This window comes from Rhinichthys klamathensis, unplaced genomic scaffold (assembly GCF_029890125.1).
Source record: "Rhinichthys klamathensis goyatoka isolate OS25496 unplaced genomic scaffold, OSU_Roscu_1.1 h1tg000006l_1, whole genome shotgun sequence".
Taxonomy (NCBI): Eukaryota; Metazoa; Chordata; class Actinopteri; order Cypriniformes; family Leuciscidae; genus Rhinichthys; species Rhinichthys klamathensis.
Genome location: NW_026606559.1, coordinates 8040938 through 8063105, shown reverse-complemented (window position 1 = coordinate 8063105; position 22168 = coordinate 8040938). Strand labels below are relative to the sequence as shown.

At 36.2% G+C, this 22168-nt stretch overlaps 2 protein-coding genes across 3 annotated transcripts in view; both read right to left on the bottom strand.

The window, feature by feature from the left end:
* The window catches only part of arnt (aryl hydrocarbon receptor nuclear translocator), a 36701-nt gene extending 21925 nt beyond the window's left edge, over positions 1 to 14776 (bottom strand). The window contains exons 1-5 of the mRNA XM_056257944.1: positions 14379 to 14776; positions 6374 to 6446; positions 5652 to 5690; positions 5487 to 5534; positions 3424 to 3637 (exon numbers count right to left, since the gene is read on the bottom strand). Coding sequence (XP_056113919.1) covers positions 3424 to 3637; positions 5487 to 5534; positions 5652 to 5690; positions 6374 to 6446; positions 14379 to 14397 — 393 coding nt within the window. The 5' untranslated portion in view covers positions 14398 to 14776. The remainder of the gene's footprint in view (positions 1 to 3423; positions 3638 to 5486; positions 5535 to 5651; positions 5691 to 6373; positions 6447 to 14378) is intronic.
* A 5155-nt stretch (positions 14777 to 19931) lies between these two features.
* cers2b (ceramide synthase 2b) overlaps positions 19932 to 22168 on the bottom strand; it is a 43672-nt gene continuing 41435 nt past the window's right edge. For both annotated transcript variants that reach the window (XM_056257913.1, XM_056257920.1), the window contains exons 10-11: positions 21437 to 21590; positions 19932 to 20112 (exon numbers count right to left, since the gene is read on the bottom strand). In XM_056257913.1, coding sequence (XP_056113888.1) covers positions 19972 to 20112; positions 21437 to 21590 — 295 coding nt within the window. In that variant the 3' untranslated portion in view covers positions 19932 to 19971. The remainder of the gene's footprint in view (positions 20113 to 21436; positions 21591 to 22168) is intronic.

The window sequence follows — 22168 nt, the reverse complement described above, 5'->3', positions numbered from 1 at the left end:
CTGTACATGATTGGTTCTTCATGAGCTGTCCTTCTGACAGTTGAAGTTCATTTTACAAACTTTCTTTGTCTATAACACATAGGCCTATTTGTAATATTTATATTTGCTTATGTCCTTTTTATTTTCTTTATACAACACATTAATGATATTGAATGTTTTTTTTGGAAGGCACATTTCCTTTTATTGTATACTTAGAAAAACAATTATTGCTTTTGAAATACAAATATTTGCAGTCATGTCTGCCCGTCTTATTGAATTCTTTCTACACATGTATAGTGTCTCAGGCAAATTAGGCTACTGAATTTGCACAAATCAAAGCAAACCTTCTTATCAACCTGTTGGACACATATTACAAGCTCAAAATGATTATTCTCACATTGTTTTAAAGCAGGGTCTCTCTCCAACATGTCGCTCGCGAGCTACCAGTAGCTCGCGGCCTGATTGGTGGTAGCTCGACAAGGGGCAGTTCACATATCGCGCTCACATATTTTGCGCGCTCAAGTTCGTTATTTCAAATGTAGGTGCGCGTGCGAGGCAAGCGCGCTCATAATTGAAGCGACGCGCTCATTTTTTCCAGGCGCGCAGTATGTTTGTACTTAGCGGTTGTCTATGGCAACTATTGACAACAAACCCACCGTATGGTAGCCCATTTAAAACGCGGCACACGCAACGACGGGCCGCACTAACATTACACTTTAATGTCAAGTAGGGGGCCACAAAATATCTCCCCGCGGGCCGCAAATGGCCCGCGGGCCGCGAGTTTGAGACCCCTGCCCTAAAGAGACATGGTGGTGGAAAAAATATGAGATGGGAGGAAAACATATTTCCAAACTTTCTCGAAGGAAAGCGAGCGACCTTGGTCGTTCTTGGGGGAACACAAAAGTTTTGCAAGGTCCCAAATCTTTGCATTCGCTTGCAAAACTTTTTTGCGTTCCCCCAAGAAACCAAGTTGAATGTGTAGTGTTACAAATTTCCAGATTCCAAAAAATAAAAAGAGAAAGTTCTGCACACTGTTTTCCCTTTTGAGGCAATCAAGGTGTTGGACATTAACCTCTCGTCACTTCTCAAAGTTCAGCTGGGCCTTGGTTGATCTAATCAGGCTGATTGGATTAGCATCTCAAGGCTCTGAGTTACATTGTTATGCTGATGAAATCAGATAACCAGCTGAATCAACATGCTTTGTTTCAGAGTGTCTCCACCTCTATGTAACCCCTCCCCCTTGTAAGGTATATGAACACAAGGTATTTTGGCTTAGGTCAGACTTGGGGAAGATTTTTGGACGAAGCAGACTTGGGAATACTACAGCGATGCAACAGCAATAAAGAACCCTGCTTAAAAGATACACCCGAGTCTCCTGCCCTTCGCTTCTGAGTTTTCAAACACTTTAGAAGAAAAAAGTTCACAACAAATGCAAAGTTCTTGGGGAACGCAAAACATGTGCGAGAGAACGCAAAAGCATTGACATATTTTTTTCTTTACCGTGTCAGCAGGGGTGTCCAAAGTCAGTCCTGAAATGCCAGTGTCCTGTGGAGTTTAGCTCCAGCTTGCCTCAACACACATACCTGGAAGTTTCTAGTATAGTATGGCCCTGTCCCAATATCCGCACTTGCGCCCTTGTGCCCCTCAATGCGCGTTCTCGCTAAGGGGTGCAAGACCGTAGGGTGTCCCGATCCTCTAAAAGTGTTCTCCAGGGGTGATCATAAGGGCACTTAATGCACCCCTTTCGCAAGTGCACATCAGACCTCACTTTGCTGTGGGATATTACCCAGAATCCTTGTAGTGTTGAAACGTTCCGAACAGCTAACCAATGGGGGAGAAACTCCGAAGATAAAGGAAGCCGGTATGGTGAAGTGTTTTTCAAGGTTGCGAAATTTAAAAATATTAGTGTTATTGTGTCACGAAATGTAGTTTTAAGAGTTTTTCAGTCGAGAATATACTTGTTTAAAGCTCTAATCTGTGGTTTGTTTATAAAGATAGCGCCTATTTAAAAATTTGATCTGACTTTTTCGGAGTTCCATGGATCAGCGGGCGCACAGCGCTCATATACCCCGCCTGGAACAGCCTTACCTCGGCTAGTCATTCTGACGTTTCCCGCGGGCTGTGTCTAGTGGTTAAACATACGCTATAAATCGGCTTGTGTATATCTAAGGGGCGATCTTTGGTCTCATTAATGTATGATTTGTTCCCTGGCAAATCGTTTTGGCTGAGGGCAAAGTGAAGTTTCATAACTTTATATATTTATGCTATTTAACTGTAACGTTGTAACGTTAGCCTGGTGACTTATGTTTGACTGAATCTTTTAACTTGCTTTATTTCTTGACTTATATAGATTCTTATACTTTTTAGGCTACTTATAATTTAATAATGGCTATTATTGATCAATAAAACTGAAATTTAACAAAAAGAGACAGGGTTGTGTCATTTTATTTCATATAGCCTATGTAAGACTTTTAATAGCCTTAGCCTATGTATAATATATCACCAACACGTCATGTATTTTTTCATGTATGGGATGGGAAGAATTTCATATATCAATTTCCATAATAACATAATTAAAATTGCATTTCGAATCGCTGTGAATACGGTAAGGCAGTATAAGCTCAGGTAAACCCCAATCACAATTTATCTTAGCCAAAAACTGTTTTAATATTAATAACATTAACAGAAAGTAAGCTAAGAGCTAAGAACAGCTAAGAGTAAAAAAAGATATTATTTTTTTCATTCAAAGGATTGTGTCATGTTACAGCTATTATAAGCAGCACACACATTAGCCAAATGAATGGTGTTTGCTCTCCTGATCACAACAGAAGTGACGTGTGCAAAACTGTCCCAATTCTGCTCTTCACAGCTTCGGGCCCTTGCGCACTTACTCCGCTAAGTGCACTTTCAACAAGTGTCCACTTCCAGGAAGGCCTTAGGGCTCAAGTGAGAATTGGGACTGGGCCTATGCCTAGTAAGACCTTGATTAGCTGGTTCAGGTGTGTTTAATTGGGGTTGGAGCTAAACTCTGTAGGACAGTGGCCCTTCAGGAGCAGGAGTGGAAAACCCTGCATTAGGGGCTGCATAGGGAATTAAAGACAAGTTTGAGGTTATCCTAGCTTTAAGAGGTTATTTACAATGATGTTTAAGATGATTCTTTTCAAGAATTTGAATTTCTCTTATGTCTTAAGTAAAATAAAAAGATAAGAACATTCTTAAGAGGGCATTCACACAGAATGCGTTTTAGCGGTTAAATAAGCGAAACGCAGGTCAGTGGAATGAAAAAAACACACGCAAAGTTAATACTTCTTTTAAAGGTAGGGTAGGCTTTTTTTTTTTTTTTACTTTTTATTATACTGGTTGAAAGTCTCTTCAAGAAAAATAGCAGTTGCTCTTAAAAATGTTTGTATATACAATGAGGAATCTACATTGATCATATCTGACCTGGTCTGTGAGAAAGGACGGTTTATAGGCTCCATCGGTGCTGGTGTTGCCGCTCCCTCTGAGAGACTTCATGTGTGACACAGCCATGCGCAGGATGGTGAGCTTGTCTGGTTTGCGTGCCAGTGCGCTGCAGGTGGGCACCATGTCTGACAGCTCTGTGATGTACGCGGTCATCTTATTTCTCCGCCTCCGCTCAATCTCGCTGTGGTTCTCCCTGGGGTCAGGAGGTCAGAGCAGGAGCATGAGAGATGGGCGGTGCATGGAAGCGTGGGGAGAAGAGAGCAGGAACAGAGAAAGGTCGAGAGAAAGCAACAACAAGCAAACGAGGAGGAGAAAGAGAAAGAGAGAGATGGATGAATAAGCAAATAAAGACTGCATCAATGTGCTCCTCAAATGAGACGACACTCGCATCTCCATGATAAACAAATGTGTATGAACGATCTCATGAAAGTTGAAAGATAAAGCCTCTTCAAACGGCCTGAGAAAAGAAGAGAGGGATAGAAGGAACACCTGAAATAAAGTGTAAGACACTGACAGACTCATGGGCTGCGTTCAAAATTAAATACTAGATTACAACTTACTGCATACTACACAGTGTATACTGTATACTGAGTAAAACAGTATTCAGCCCAAATATACTCTGCAAAGATCTGGGGTAAAAGGAAGTCCGAAGTTCAATCATCATGGACCAGTTGCAGTTCAAAGGTGGTAACAGCAAGTTTTCCAGAAAGTTCATGCTGGAGAGCCGTTTAAAGTAACCCAGCCAAACAAACTCCAAAACACTCTCAGTTTGGCCAGATTTTGTTCAAAAAAACATCACAAATGTTTGTTCTTTGATTTCACAAATAAAATATATCGGGCTTTAAGGCAAGACACTACATGTGAATTGTGTAACAACTAATTCGATATTACCCTAGTTGAGTAATCATGATAGTACAATACCTTTTTGTCAGAAAAAACATTCAACCGGCAGACAAAAATAAATTTTTACCATATTTTAAAGTATTATATAAATCAGGCGAATGTTATATGAACAAACTCTGTAAAACCCTCAGAATATAGATAGGAATAAAACGTAAATCCTACTAAAGTGGAGATTTCTGACTCAGTGTTGCTAGCTGAGCAGAAATACATAATCATGTTTCTCTTGGTCCCGTCAAAGTTGCGTTGGATTTTCTCTTTCGTGTAAAGGTTAAGAGGTCCATCTATCACTGTTTTCCATGTTCGTAGAGTTAGTTTCTGGAGTCAAAATATAGGCTATAATCTGTGCGTTTACACAGCCTTTTTAAAAATGGTGGGTGCTGGTGTTACGTGTGCTTTCGGCCAATCAGCGTCACTAACGTGTAGTTCCTATAGTGCTGGTTTAGACCCGACTCTGAAGTAGGAGCTACATTAGTTCCTCCAAAAGGAGTTTCTTGAACTAAAATAGTTTTTAGTTCTTGCGTTGTGAACAAAAACCGGGTACTTCCGCCAATAGTTCTAGGAACTAAGAAAAGGTTCCTCCGGTGCGAAAGCCCCTTTAAATGTGTATCTGGATGTTATCTTTCCACCTGAAAGAAGACAAATTAAAAGCAAAATAGCCCAAAATCTCAAAATTGACCAGTACATGAAAAAAAACTATGCTTTTGCCTGTAGTGTCAAACAGCTGTATGCTATCACATGTCATATATTGTCACATGACCTCATTATATTGCATGTTTAATTCAGGGAGTGGCATCCAGTTCATCATCTTGCAAATAAAAAGTTATTATGCATACAATTTTGTGTACATTGTCCTTAACTTTGACAGTCCAATTAAATAATAAGTGAAGACTTATTTAACATTTAAACTGGCTGATACAGCAATGAAGGCTCATTCAAAGGCATGAGTTTGGATCAGGACTATCTGATTGGCCAAAAAATAGATGACGGGAAGAGTGTTTGGAAACTTGACCAGCAGATCTAGGCAATGCCAGTCAACTTTGAGCAATAACAGATTAGCCTAAAGAGATTCTTGAGAATCCTTGGAAGATCAATTACCATATTTGTACTTCTCATGCACTCTTATTTTAATCAATCAATACCTGGCAAATCTCTCCTTGTCATTCGATCCACCTCCGTCATCATCACACCTGAAAAAAGAAAAGCCAGAACGAAAGAAAAGACAAATTGTTAAACACAGTCACAAGACACACAGCTCATCAAAGTTCGAGCAAAGTCGAACCCTTAAGTCACAGATCATGACTAACCTGAACAATTTACTTCCCTCATCGTCTTCAAAGTCAGAGCTGGAAACCAGGGAAATTCACATTAGTCAGTAATATTGCACAACTGCAAAGGCATTCAAACATTCCCGTATTTCTCCACCCACTCGACAGACGGACCAATGGCCAGAGCAAAACACACTGACAAACTGAATCAAATCAACCACAGACACTGAATAAACAAGCACACTGTTGTTGGCCAAAACCAAAATGTCATTCCTGTGAATTTGCCTCTGGAAAGCCACTGTTACGTTCACATATGAAGCATATTAAGGGGCAGTAATCATCCAAACCCCTATGACATTCTTTCTAACATGTTAAGAGGAATGTTCAAGGTTCTCTTAATCAAAGGATTTACAAAGTGTCTGTACACTGTCAAGCGCCAAAAAGCATGATAAAGCACCATAAAAATGATCATTCTTCCTAATGCGGTCAGGACATTGGCGTACAAGTATGTATGGTGTTTTCTCTCCTTTATGGAACTTGAAGGTTTCAATGCCCATTAAATTCCACTGTATGGAAAAAAGCTCGTTTGCACTCTACAAGTTATTTCCTTCTGAGCTCCAAAGAAAAAAATCTGAAAATGGCAACAGAATGATCCTTTTGAGAGCGGAGATCAACTAAACATGAGCAGGAATATTTAAGCACTGATTTAATAATGATTAGTACTTTTATATCTTTTAAAGAGTTGGCTCAGTCAGACTTACCTGGCTTGCCGCTTGTTGTTGGCCTTCGACACGGCTGGTGTGGCCATGGCCAGTGAAGAGACCTCAGCCATATCTAAAATACAGCACACACAGAGCAGGACTGATAACTATCAAATATACATATACTGTATATAAAGAGGGTAAAGAGAACAAAGTTGTGCATGTGCCTTCCTCTCCAGATCCTCGATATATAGAAAAAATACACTGACATATTGGCCAGTCTAGTTAATTTGTGTCCGGTTTTAAATCTACCAGGCATAAATATATATATTTTTTAAATAGGGTAATTTGGTGTCCCGTGATGTTTTTGTGGTATAGGCCTAAACGGTTTAATATACATTAGGTCGTCTAATTAGTTTGTGTTCGACTTGAAGCGGTGCTGCACAGACCGATGACATCACTGTGAGAGTGATTAGGGAGCAGACTTTTACATCTTTCAATCTTTTAAAAAAGCTTTCGAATCACTTTCGCGCAACTTTGATGTCATAGAGACCGATCAGTCTGCACAACACTTCAAGTTGAAGACTATTGTATTGAATCCTACAATCCTATTGAATTGAAACTCATATTGTATTGTTCCGAATTTAAATGACCCTCATTATAAGACGACCCCCCTTTTTCAAGATGTTACCTTTTGGAAAAAGCCTTTTTGAGGGTCAAATCTTGTCTTTTTTTTAAATAAAAATGATTTTATTTGAAAATAATTTTCACATTGCATATTTTTCATATTAAATTGTTTTATTTTTATATTGAAGGAATGGTAAATATTGGTAAAATATACCAACAACAATCACATTTAAAAATAAACACTTCATGGCATACCATAAAAAATAACCTGTAATTCTCATTTCCAGTAGATTTCACAATGACTGATTTCTCATCTTTTTTTTGAAGTGACAGATGTTGGCATGTCAAAATAGAAACGCAGGTGTTTGATCCACATTACCTATCTGATCCTAGGGTTATGAATGCTTTTTCCTTAGGCCACTCACATAGGCTAGCGCTGAAAAGACAGCAGTTTCTCCCTGAAGTCGGAGGGAAAGCCCTGAGCAAGGCATGTTCAAGGAAGAAACTAACAGGCAAGCGCGCAGCCAAAACAAGAAATGATGGGCCTCGCTGGTGGGTAAGTTCAGCTCTTTGGCGATATCCAGTGCTTTGGTTATTGCCAGCCCCTCATTTCTTTCTTTGGCCACGTACCGACACAACAGCCTATCAACATCCCCGAAGCAGCCGCTTTTAGGACCACAGTAAGCTTTTCTTTAGACTGTTAGCATTTTTAAGACTTAAGAAGTATTTCTTGGCTGCTTAATGAGAGTTTTTTTAATGACTCCGCTGCATTTATCAGTCCTGGGCGGAAACACTAGTTTTACACGCATTTGGCGCTCCCTATTGTTGCAGCTGTATTATTGACATGTTAAAGTCTACACACTAAATATAAGATGACCTCATTTTTCAGATGCATTTCCAAGAAAAAAAACACTGTATAACTAACTATACATTAATTTTTTTGGAGGTTTCATATCTATATGTGAGATCAATAGCACCGCTGTACATAAAATACTGCAATCAATACAACATCATAGGAGATGTATCAGAGCTTAAAAGAGGACACATTTTTGATGCGCGTGTCGCTGGCTCATCTGTGGTATACAGGGCAGTGTCGTCGGCATTCCTCCATGAAAGACGAACCACTAGGGCTGGGCGATATGGCTGAAAACTGTATCACGATATCAGTGTTTCATATCGGTCGATATCGATAATTATTGATTTTTTTATGACCCATTTAAAATAAGGACCAGGAGAAAAAATATATTACATTTATACATTTTTATTTTAAACTTAACCTTCCTCTGATTACAATCCCAATAAGTTTTATTAATAAAGGCATAGAACCAGTTTATTTATAGTGCACTGATAATAGTTTTATATAATTGGTTTATTAATTAAACTAATAAAAAGATAGATATGAGATATGTTTGGTAATTGTACCTGAATGAATTTAAAATTAATTTGCTATATTTCAGATCAATATATTTGTTTTCCTTAATTTTAATTAACCCTAACTTTATTCTCATCAGAATTATAAATAATTGATTTCCGTATAAAATAATACTACCAACACATTTCATTTTCTTTTTTAATCAATGTGTAACTTAAAAATAAACAGATTAGTGCTCTGTTTTGAGGACAAGAAATGAAAACCAATGCGATATGACGAATGTCCAAAAGATGGAACACACAGACTGTTTTAAAAAGGGGTTGGATAAATGTTTTGCTTTTAAAACGGTGTGTGACAGTTGTAGGTTACAGTTTGACAAGAAATACAGTGTGACAAAAGCACAATGTTGTGTTTTATTGCGAGTATAGGCCTACACAAATATAAGTAAACACTTTGCAGACTGAATGATGTCCTGTATTAACAAAATGACGGGAGTATGTTTTTATGTCTCCACTGTTCGATCGCGCCCGCGTGTCTCTCTCTCTCTCTCGTGCGCGCGATCGCACACACACACACACACACACACACACTCCAGCATTGCAATCTTGACATCGCAGCCTGTTTATGATGCTGTGTTCACATCAAACGCGAATAGAGGGAATTATCCAATAATGTTTCGCAATTCTAGCCTGCATGGCATGCAGATGAAGGGCACTCATTTTCTGCTTATCAATCGCCGGTTACTGAAGAGGAACCCAGCAGCACGAGACAACGATTCTGCAACATGAGTCTGGATATGGCGCAACCAAACTGACACGTTACATGATGGCCTGTTAGCGTGCCACTCCCTACTTTGCTAGGTTACCAGAGAGCGAGTCCCTTTGTTAATGCAACCAAACTTGCTTCGCAACCTGTGGTTTCTTCCGACGAAGAAAAAAATATCGAACGTTTTATCGAACACATTTTTTATTGATATCGATCACGTGTCTATCGCGATACATATCGTTATCGTTTTATCGCCCAGCCCTACGAACCACATCCAACAGGAGTAACTGTCGACGCAAGAGGAAGCTGTCTGAAAGGGATGTCTAGGTACTAAACGCAGATTAAATCCAAAAAACATAACACCACAGCTGCCCAACTCACGGCAGAATTAAATGCGCACCTCGACTCTCTTGTTTCCACCAAAACTGTTCGTCAGGAAACTCCACAGAGTCAACATTCATGGTGGGGCTGCTAAAGCCATGCCGACAGTTTAAATCTTGGGCTGTGAAAAATGTGAAACATGTATTGTTCTCTGATCTATTGTGAATCATAATCATACACTGTTCATTCATTGGCAAGAGGAGAACTGGCCCTCCGACTGAGCCTGGGTTCTCCCAAGGATTGTTCTTTATCAGTCCATCTTTATTGTTTTTCCCCACATCCATGGGATACGAACTTTTCTAGATAGATACTATAAGATAGATTATTTAGAAAGAAAGAAAGACAGATTAGTTAGAAAGAAAGAAAGATAGATTAGTTAGAAAGAAAGAAAGGTTAGTTAGAAAGAAAGAAAGATTAGTTAGAAAGAAAGAAAGATTAGTTAGAAAGAAAGAAAGTTAGTTAGAAAGAAAGATTAGTTAGAAAGAAAGGTAGATTAGTTAGAAAGAAAGAAATATTAGTTAGAAAGAAAAAAGAAAGATAGATTAGTTAGAAAGAAAGAAAGATTAGTTAGAAAGAAAAAAGAAAGATAGATTAGTTAGAAAGAAAGAAAGATTAGTTAGAAAGAAAGAAAGAAAGATTAGTTAGAAAGAAAGAAAGTTAGTTAGAAAGAAAGAAAGGTTAGTTAGAAAGAAAGAAAGATTAGTTAGAAAGAAAGAAAGATTAGTTAGAAAGAAAGAAAGATTAGTTAGAAAGAAAGAAAGTTAGTTAGAAAGAAAGATTGGTTAGAAAGAAAGGTAGATTAGTTAGAAAGAAAGAAATATTAGTTAGAAAGAAAAAAGAAAGATAGATTAGTTAGAAAGAAAGAAAGATTAGTTAGAAAGAAAAAAGAAAGATAGATTAGTTAGAAAGAAAGACAGACAGACTAGTTAGAAAGAAAAAATATTTGTTAGAAAGAAAGATTAGTTAGAAAGAAAGAAAGAAAGATTAATTAGAAAGAAAGATTAGTTAGAAATAAAGACATATTAGTTAGAAAGAAAAAATATTTGTTAGATAGAAAGAAAGATAGATTAGTTAGAAAGAAAGAAAGTTAGTTAGAAAGAAAGAAATATTAGTTAGAAAGAAAAAAGAAAGATAGATTAGTTAGAAAGAAAGAAAGATTAGTTAGAAAGAAAAAAGAAAGATAGATTAGTTAGAAAGAAAAAAGAAAGATAGATTAGTTAGAAAGAAAGAAAGATTAGTTAGAAAGAAAAAAGAAAGATAGATTAGTTAGAAAGAAAGAAAGACAGACAGACTAGTTAGAAAGAAAAAATATTTGTTAGAAAGAAAGATTAGTAAGAAAGAAAGAAAGATTAATTAGAAAGAAAGATTAGTTAGAAATAAAGACAGATTAGTTAGAAAGAAAAAATATTTGTTAGATAGAAAGAAAGATAGATTAGTTAGAAAGAAAGACAGATTAGTTAGAAAGAAAAAAAGATAGATTAGTTAGACAGAAAGAAAGATGGATTAGTCAGAAAGAAAGAAGGATTGATTAGTTAGAAAGAAAGATAGAGCAGTAAGAAAGAAAGAAAGAAAGAAAAAAGAAAGATTAGTTAGAAAGAAAGAAAGATTAGTTAGAAAGAAAGAAGGATTGATTAGTTAGAAAGAAAGATAGAGCAGTAAGAAAGAAAGAAAGAAAAAAAGAAAGATTAGAAAGAAAGAAAGAAAGATAAGTTAGAAAGAAAGAAAGATAAGTTAGAAAGATAGATCAGTAAGAAAGAAAGAAAGAGATTAGTTGGAAAGAAAGAAAAAAAGAAAGATTAGGTAGAAAGAAAGAAAGATTAGTAAGAAAGAAAGAAATATGGATTAGTTAGAAAGAAAGATTAGTTAGAAAGAAAGATTAGTTAGAAAGAAAGAAAGAAAGAAAGATTAATTAGAAAGAAAGATTAGTTAGAAATAAAGACATATTAGTTAGAAAGAAAAAATATTTGTTAGATAGAAAGAAAGATAGATTAGTTAGAAAGAAAGATTAGTTAGAAAGAAAGAAAGTTAGTTAGAAAGAAAGAAAGATTAGTTAGAAAGAAAAAAGAAAGATAGATTAGTTAGAAAGAAAGAAAAACAGATTAGTTAGAAAGAAAGACAGACTAGTTAGCAAGAAAAAATATTTGCTAGAAAGAAAGATTAGTTAGAAAGAAAGAAAGAAAGATTAATTAGAAAGAAAGATTAGTTAGAAATAAAGACAGATTAGTTAGAAAGAAAAAATATTTGTTAGATAGAAAGAAAGATAGATTAGTTAGAAAGAAAGAAAGACAGATTAGTTAGAAAGAAAAAAAGATAGATTAGTTAGACAGAAAGAAAGATGGATTAGTCAGAAAGAAAGAAGGATTGATTAGTTAGAAAGAAAGATAGAGCAGTAAGAAAGAAAGAAAGAAAGAAAAAAGAAAGATTAGTTAGAAAGAAAGAAAGATTAGTTAGAAAGAAAGAAGGATTGATTAGTTAGAAAGAAAGATAGAGCAGTAAGAAAGAAAGAAAGAAAAAAAGAAAGATTAGTTAGAAAGAAAGAAAGATAGGTTAGAAAGAAAGAAAGATAAGTTAGAAAGATAGATCAGTAAGAAAGAAAGAAAGAGATTAGTTGGAAAGAAAGAAAAAAAGAAAGATTAGGTAGAAAGAAAGAAAGATTAGTAAGAAAGAAAGAAATATGGATTAGTTAGAAAGAAAGATTAGTTAGAAAGAAAGAAAGAAAGATGAATTAGTTAGAAAGAAAAGTTAGAAAGAAAGAAAGATTAGTTAGAAAGATTAGTTAGAAAGAAAGTAGTTTGAAAGAAAAAAAGATTAGTTAGAAAGAATAAAAAGTGGCTCCCCAAAAAGCTCCCCAAAGTGGCTCACACACAGACTGTTGCTGCCCAGAGTGAAGCGCAGGGTGGATGAGAGATGGTTTGGCAGACCCATCTTTTCAGGGGTCTTGGTCTGCTTGTTTGGTGACACCAGGGTTTGAATGTGAGCGTTCACATTATTCAAATGAACCGCACTGTTTTCACACCTATAGATTGTTTGTTTTGTTCTGAAACAGGGACTTAATTTGTTACAATGTCGAATTTTTTTCTTGATTCGGTTCGCTTTCACAAGGCAACCTTTCGAAGCGTACCAAAATGTGTAGCAAATGTGCCAAAACACACCAGGTTCCGAAACAAATGCTCAGGAGTGAAAACACCCTAACAGAGCAATCGCACCAGGGTTCGTTTTAATCGAACCGAACATGCCAAGTGTGAACACCCTTATGCCTCGTTTCCACCGAGCGGTACAGGACAGTGCTAAGAGTGCTCCGATTGATCGGTCGCCGATCATAATCGGCCGATAATCGCTTTAGGATGTTTGATCGGCAGTCTCTATAAAGGTCGAATTAAAGAGCATGCAAATGAGTATTTAAAAAGTTTAAATTCAGAATTGATATATATATATATATATATATATATATATATATATATATATATATATATATTTACTATTCTAGTAGGCTCCTTAATTCATATTGCAAGAATATGTATCTTTGGTCTAAATGATTGATACAAGGAGCTATTACTGAAATGAATAGTGTACCGGTAGTTGTGTTATTCTTTTGTGTAGGCTGGTATTTCCTTCAAATTCTGTTAAATTTGCTGTAATAAGCATTTAGAAAAGTTACAAAATGCCTGTAATGCCTTTGTTACCAAAAAAATATTTTTGGGGGACATGAATTGCAATATCGCAGAATCGAATCGCAATACTTGCAGTATTGCACTTGCAGTATGTTAAGAATCGCAATAATATTGAATCGTGGCCCAAATATCGCAATACTATCGAATCGTCACATTTTTGCCCATTCCCACCCCCCTATAAAGTAACACAGTAAATAACAATGGAGAACATACAGCAGACCTTGTTCTTGCTTCTCGGCATGTGGCTGTTTGTCACAAGAATAAAGGGTATTGTATTTGTACTGTATTAAAAAATGGCACCTTTTGTGTTGTCAATCCCCTTGTAGCACGCACAAGTGACGATTCTCTGTCAACCAATCACAGTTCTGCAGTGAGTCTAGCTCCACCCTTTAGTACCGTACTACTGTTCCAGGTACCCCAAAGGAAGGGTCCCAAAAAAGTGGCACGGTACGGTTCGGAATTAGGGTATCATGCACAACTTCTGACAATGAAAATGGCTAAAAATTGCGTACCGTACAAAAAGTCTCTGACCGTACTGAACTGAACTGTACTGTACCGCTAGGTCGAAACAAGGCATTAGTTTCATTGTCCAACCATTGTACCTGCAGGACAGATCAATTAAAGATCAGTAAGATTTTTTAAATAAATTATTTTAATCAGGATGCATTACATTTATCACAAGACATTTATACTGTTACAAAATATTTATATTTATCTATTAATAAATGCTGTTCTTTTGAACGTTCTAGAATTAGTAATAATGGAGTCATTTAATTATCAAAAACATTATTAACCCTCCCACATTTTTGAAAACACTCTGATGCTGTTGTCTAGAACAAATCAATAAATCTCTTAATAAGTAATCTGACCTGAATCGGGATCAGTACAAATCTCCCTGTAAGTTACTTCAGTCCATTACGAGCATGTGAATGTTGTTTTGGGCCTGTGTGTGAATGACAGCTGAAGCGCGCGCACACACTCACACACACACACACACTGCTACAAGTGTCAGATCAAACTGTCACCGATCTTGTGGCTCTTTGCTACTATTCTCACAGCAAAGCACCCGAACGGCAAATGTTATTCCAGTTTTTACTGCATGAGCTTGTGTTATTAGCTAACGTTAACATCCCAACAGTCGAGCTAACAGCTGCTCAAGCTAACCAGCCCAACTGCTTATAATGGTCAAAACGAGCACAACTCAGACATTTAACAGCATAATCGTGTAAAAATGTGTTTGATACATTACCTGGATCCGCTGATGTCATATCTTAGAGGTAAACGTGTTCTCTTGCGAGCGAACAAATACAAAACAACTTTCCCAGCTGCAGAGAAAAATCTCCCTGTCCAATGTTTGTTTCTTTTTCCAGTGCGGTTTTACTTCAGTTCGAGTCTTTCAAAAGTACTTTAAAACCGATGTCATGAATTTAAACCGAGTGTCATCCTCACCGCAGGCCCGAACGGACGGGTTTGCAGACGTATAATAGCAGTTGTTTTTCTTTTCTGCTCTTTGACTTTTTCCAGTTTAAAAACCTCTCCTGATCCAAGATGGCGCCTGTAATCTTCCAGTAAGCAGCAGAAACGCGTCAGAAGAGGAAACTAGAGACTCTGCACGAGCTAGACGCGCCACTCTGCGTCCAAAGCAGCCTTTGCTGAAAACCATAGACTAAAAAAAAAATAGACTGAAACACACTGGCGTTGAGGTAGTAATGATGGGCGTATTTCGATGGACTGCTTCATGAAGCTTCAAAACCTTTACGAATCTTTTGTTTCGCATCAGCGGTTCGGACCGTGTGTCAAACTACCAGAGTCACGTGATTTCAGTAAACGAGGCTTCGTTGCGTCATAACTGTTTCGAAACGTTTCGTAATTTCAATCTCTGATCAGATTGATACATTTGTATTTGCACACGTTTTAATTAGACATTAGTAAAATTAAAAGGAATAATAATAGTTAATAGTCTCTTATTGGCTTGTTTAGCTGAGCCATCCATGGAACAAACAAAACAATTAAGCCCTGGAAATAGATGAAATGACACATATTACACAGACACTTGATATTTAATCTAATTATATGATTAGATAAATGCATTTGGTAGATTTTACTTTCAATAAAACATCTGCAATGTGTTTGTAAAAGGGTTTTTTATGCTTGTTTGACCTGAGTTTTTGTTGCATTTACACTGTTCTGACCAGGAGGGGTCACCAGCGTGCGGCGTTTCGAACACAGTTCACCTTTAGTAAATCTCGATCATAACATTAAAAGCCGAATTCTTGACATACTAAGTCATAATTATGGATTTCAAGTCAAAATTTCGACTTTTTATGTCATGATTATGACCTACATAATCTTTTTTTTGCTTATGTGGGAGAAATGGGCTTCCATACAATGGTTAAATTTCTTGTTCAAAGTATCTTATTATATTTTATTTAATTGAATATTGTTATTTTATGTGTATTACTGACACTTTATTGCTCTGTCAATATTGTTTGTAAAACAATCATTTAAAATTAAGTACACTGAAATAAAAATGAAATTACCGAGTAAAAGTAGTAGTAGTAAAACATACTAAAAAATATCCCAAATATAAAAATACAACATACACTACAGCGTATAACATTCAACATGACCTATAGTATTTTTATGTTTAAGATTGATGCATGTGGCGATTTGAATTTTGTTATTGGAGTCATTATGTGCTATTTTTTTTTCTTATAAATTTATACTGTAAACACGTTATGATATAGATGTAGCCTGAATGAATATTAGAATTATGACAGTTCGTTGGAGGGAAGGGGTTAAATAATTACAGACTGATGACGTCTGCTGAAAAGTGTTGAAAGATTTTTATATTTTGATAACAGATCAAGAATTAAGTATTTTTTTATTAGTAGTATTTGATTAACGTGCACTGACGAATCAAAATAAGAAAGGAACTTGCATTAAGAAAGCAAATATTATAAAAAACAATGTTGACTTCAAAGTAAGTGTAACAGTACTTATAAAACAATGTAACCAATCGCAGTAGCCTCTGAATGCCACGTGACTCCACACGGAAGAGACTCTCGAGTGGCATTTCTTCCATTCATTGAACATTTCTTTGCGTGCAATTCTTGTTCTGCATTCCGATTCAGAGGGTCTTAGGATGCTGAAGTTCACTTGCCTTTGACAGTTTCAGTGGTTCACTTGACATTTAAAATGTCCTACAACGCTAAATACAGCTAGACCAATTCGCCAATTATGACCGTTGTGAAAAATAATCACACTTAAGCATACTTAGAAAAAAAGTAGCCTACGTATTACAGAAACTGTGAACCATGTAGATTTGTTACGACAAGTGAAAACTCTGGTGGCGGACAACACCAAAACACAGATATTGTACCACAAAACACCAATAAAAAGTGTGAAAATCATTAGTAAGAGCAGCCATAAAATAAGTGTAGGCTTGTTTTTGTTTATACTAATTAGTGGTGCTAAATGTATTAGATTGAATTAGTTTTTAATAGAATTACGCCCTCTGGACAGAAATAGGCCTGAATTCTGGGAAATACCCAAATACAGCTAGACGACAGATTTCGCGAATTATGACCGTTGTGAAAAATAATCACACTTAAGCATACTTAGAAAAAAAGTAGCCGTATTACAGAAACTGTGTGTAATGTTTTTGAACACTTAAAGGGATAGTTCACCCAAAAATCACTTTCTTCTGCTGAACACAAAAGAAGATATTTTGAATGTCGGTAACCAACAGTTGCCATTGACCTCTATGGGAAAATAAAATAAAAAATACTATGGAAAGCAAAGGGGCTCATCAACTGTTTGGTTACCATCATTCTTTAAAAAAACTAAACAAATTTTGATGACAGTATTTTCCTTTTTGGGTGAGCTATCCGTTTAATTGCAATGTTATTGCAGTTAAATGAAAATGTATTGTAATTTAAATTGAATTAGCTGAATTTTTGTTGGACTTAAGTACAACTTGTAATTTCATAATTACAAATAGGTAGCCTACTGATAAGCATAAATGCTCAACTAAAATATACTTTATTGTCACTTTTACTGAAACTTGTGTCATGTAGCTATTTACATATACATGTAATTACACATTGTAATGATGAATTGGCAATGTAGTTCATTTGAAATATATGAAACTAATTTGGAATAACTAACAGTTAAAATTAAAATCAAAAACTTTACATGAGCTTTAGTATGTCAGAGAAATCAGACAAACACATCAGGTGTGACTCGCGTTCAGTATTTTATTGTTAACATTCTCCATAATAATATCATATTACAAAACACAGGAAAAATACAAAATAAAGATAACACTGTAATCTGACTCGGCAGCATTTGAAATGTACAGAGGACAATGGGAGGAATGATGAAATCAGAGAAGGACAGTGTGAACGAGATGTTTAAAATAAAATATTGTCCATAATTGTCCATAAATTCAATCTGAATGGAAATGTAAAGAGTACTGGCCGCTTTGAGTGAGATTCTCTCTATCTTTGGTTTGCGGCTTGTGAATATTCAGAATCTGTGTGACAACGAACATGCCGCGACTTTATCCAGTATGTGTTGCTCGGTGTTAGGAATAATAATAAATATGGGTTTAATATTATAAATTGAGGAATCACTTTATGGTAGTGGTTTGCCTGTCAAAAAAAAAAAAACCTTGTGTTGCCATGTAAAGTATATTATGGCAGTGTCCCGCATGGTTTTCCTTTGGTTTACACACTGTCTGTGTCAGAAAGTTTGTAATATTTGGCACAATATAGCCATTTTTAAAAGTGCACTCAGTAATTTTTTGTTTATAATGCGCTGGCTGATATGGCAGTCGTCTTGGGTTTATACTGACACTTAAGTGCAATGCAGTGAGGAAAACACACTGAGTGCACTTTTAAATGACATAAACATGGATGGAAGTACTGTATTTATAGAAGTAAAAAACAATCCCACTGTATAGTTGTTTGGCAAATTTTTGTCATTCGCCATTTCAATCGAAATCCATGCAATCGGGAGTTTCGCGCGAGGGTGAGAGACTTTCAACAACGCATATTGAACATGGATTTGCCGCATTGACAAACAGAAATCTGCTTGATTTAAGTGACTTCTGTGTGAGCTGTTCATACGTCGCTACGCTATTCACAATAGACAATGGAGATATTTTTTTGACAGCAAAATTTCGCTACTGTGAAAGCACCTTAAGACTAAACAGCTTTGTATTCAAATGTACTTCAGTTGTGACTGAATATACAGTATATTGTTTATATTTCATTAAGAGTGATGCAGTTCCGGAAGTAAAAACTCAATTCATTTTCTCCATAGAGAGAACTTATAAACCTTTAAAGACAGACCTTCTGTGAGCTACGAGGTTAATCGATGGTATTTGATTCTGTTGAAGCCATCAGTCTGAATTATATCAAAATAATAGTGTTTAACAATGGAATTTGTGGTGGAAAACTACATTACCTGTTATGCTGTATAGAAAATGCCACCAATCAAAGCAAAACAAGCTAATAGATCTCTTTAGCTCCGCCCACTCTCACAAAGCACTGCGAATGATGTAATCGAACCTCCCTACGCTCTAAAAATACTAAAATATTTGTATATATTTGCATATTTTGCAATAAACGTTACATATATGTATATATATATATATATATATATCAACATTTATAGTTTTATATTTCTCTATAATTTTTTATTTGATTGTGCTGTTCACAACGCTTCATGGGATTGTAGTTCTTTCTGTCTCTAAAGCTGTGAAGTGTTCAAATACGTTTGTGCTTAAAGTCAAAGTTTGTAATGTTGTTATTCACCTCGTAGACACCTTTAACAAAGACTTTAAAAAAAAATCCTATGGGAATTAATGTAAAAAATACTTCCGGAACCAGCGCCGCTATTCTGAGAAAACTTTATAACTTGCAACTGCGAGTTTTATTTCTCATAATTCTTATAATAAAAAAAAAAAAAAAGAGATTGTGAGATATAAACTTTATTTCTCACAATTCCGAGTTTCTCACAATTCTGACTTTATTTCTCTGAGTTTTTCTCGTTTTCCTCAGAATTGTCAAATGTAAATGCGAGTCATAAAGTCCAAATTGCAAGAAATAAACTCACAATTGTGAGACAAAAATTGGCAATTATCTTTTTTGACTTTTTTTATTCCATAGGAAAGAGATTGCAGAAAACCCACAAGAAAAGCAAGGCATGAAAAAGAGCAAACGATGGCAAAGGAAGGCACTATTTAAAGGGACAGCTCACCTAAAACAAGTGTTCTGTCGTCATGTTGTCCACAACCCACATGGCTTTTTTATTTAGGACATACAAAACTCAAGTTTAGCATAATGTCTGAGCTGCTCTCTTCCGTACAATAAAATTAGCTCTAGAATGCACAAAAATGCACCATAAAAGAAGTCCGCACGACATGAGCGCTTCATTTCAAGTCGTACAACAGCTTCGAGACTGAATATCTTGCTTGACTACTGTGGTCACCATTGACTTTCATTCTATAGGCAAGAGCAGTTTGGACGTTCTGCTATAAATAACTCCAAGAAAGTCATAGAGGTTTGGAACAACATCAGTAAATGATATTGATTTTTAGGTGATCTGTAAGGCAGCGTTGCTCTCTGTTTGGCACTTGGGATCGATGTGCCTGTGTTCATGTGATGACTGTTACTGTAAGTGTGTGTGTGTGTGCGTGTTTGTCTGTACTCTGTAGTGTACAAAGCGATTATCTGTTCGTAAAACTGGGATTGTTCCTCTGTTCTTCACTCCTCTCTGTTCTGCTTCAGGAGAGTCTTTGTGTTTTTGAGCATTTCTCCTGTCCTCTCGGGACGTCACTCTGCTTTAGAGTGGTGGTTGTTGTTAGCGTGACCATTCTGAGCTGGTCCGTTTTTCTTTATCTCTCCATTTTTCATCTCATCGTCCTCCTCGGACTCCGTCTCGTCTCTATCGGACCTCTCGTCTTCAACCGACGACTGTTGAGTAAGAACAGGAGAGAATCACTAAGACGGCTGATTTAAAGGGATAGTTCATCCCAAATAGAAACTTCTGTCACCTGTATGACTGTCTATCTTCCAGGGAACAAAACGTGTGATATTCATAAAATGATTTTTGAATATAACAGCTCATGGACCAACTGTCCAATTCCCCCCAAAAAAGCATAAATGCGATAATGACTCTTTAATTGTATTGAATTTGCACTTGTGGTGTATTTCAAATCTTCCATTTAAAAAAAAATACTGGCAGATAATACAATCTTAATTAAAATATTATTAAAACAAAATGATATAAAATGTACTTTAAAGAAAACCTTTATTCTGATATTATTAAAGTGCACTTTTTAAGTGTGTTAAGAAACATAGTCATGAAAGTGTCTCTCCTTAAAGAAGTACGCTTATTATTAAGTGCTTGAGAGTACAATTTTAACTGTAGTGTGTTATCCAAAATTAGATTTAAAGTTAATATATTTTAAACATACTAAATTCAAACTATATCATACACCAGACACACGTCAGCAGCGTCTTACGTCAGCAGCGGCACTAAACGCGGATCGACAACAGAACCGGAAGACAATACAATGCTGAATAAAGTCGTAGTTTTTGTTATTTTTGGACCAAAATGTATTTTCGATGCTTCAAAACATTCTAACTAACCCACTGATGTCACATGGACTACTTTGATGATGTCTTTATTTCCTTTCTGGACAAGGACAGTATACCGTACATACATTTTCAATGGAGGGACAGAAAACTCTCGGACTAAATCTAACATATCTTAAACTGTGTTCTGAAGATGAACGGAGGTCTTACGGGCTTGGGACGACATGAGGGTGACATTAATGACATAATTTTCATTTTTGGGTGAACTAACCCTTTAAACCACCAAACCTGTCCCTAACCTTACCCGTATCCCACCTCAAGTGTCTTGCAATACACCAAGACGACAATAAGCACATTGTAGCCATTGGCGAACTTTGTTTTAAATAGTGGCTGGGACAGGAGTGTGTGTGTGTGTGTGTGTGTGTGTGTGTGGTTCTTAATGTTGCTAATACAAGGCTATGTCAGAAATGTACAATAAGTAAGTATAGACACCCTAATATAAAGTGGGACCAAACTGGTAATTGTAAATGTGTTAGTCATACTTTACAGAGAATTTGCCTTTCTCAAATTTGTGTTTAGTCACCCCTGGTCTCCCATGTGTACAACCTTACACTATTTTCATGAGATAAACGGAAACACCGTTTATCTGTTACTGATAAAACTGTGTAAAAAAAGTGCATATGAATTCCCACAGACGTACATTACAGCTCAAGAAGCGGAAGGCCAGGCGTATGATCAGAGCGGCCCAGAAGATGTGCAGACACAGCAGAACCATCAGCAGCCCGTTAAAGAAGTAATATCCAAAGAAAGGAGGGTACAGGGTCACGGGATACACCCACGTACAGTACATGATCCTGTGAGAAAGACAGAAACACATGAGTTATATGCAGGGCTTGACATTACGTTTTTTCCTCAGTAACCACTCAGCATTTTCACTGGCCACAATTGTGCTGTTGGGAAATTGCCTTTTATTAGGGGTGTGACGATACACTTAGCTCACGAGATGAGATGATACACGAGAACAAGACGAGACAATATTTGAATGCTATTTTTAAGAAATCTTCAATGACGATATATGACTGGAAAAATGGTCTTTTATTCGACTGAATGTTACAAAATGCAAAACAAAGCGGGTGCATTTTGAAATGTTTTAACTAATCTAGGGTTGTCACTAAAGATTATTTGGGTAATTGAGTAATCAGTCGATTATTTTGACGATTAATCAAGTAACTGGATAATATTTTTTTGTGTGGTAGTAAAAATATTTTTTTGTGTGGTAGTAAAAATAGACCAATAAACCATAGCCTTTAAAGGGGTCCTATTATGCCCTTTTATGAAGTCTTGATATTGTTTTTGGGGTAGTATACTAGAATATGCTTTCATGCTTGATAGTTCACATATTTTACATTATTACAGCACCTCTCTCCCGGGT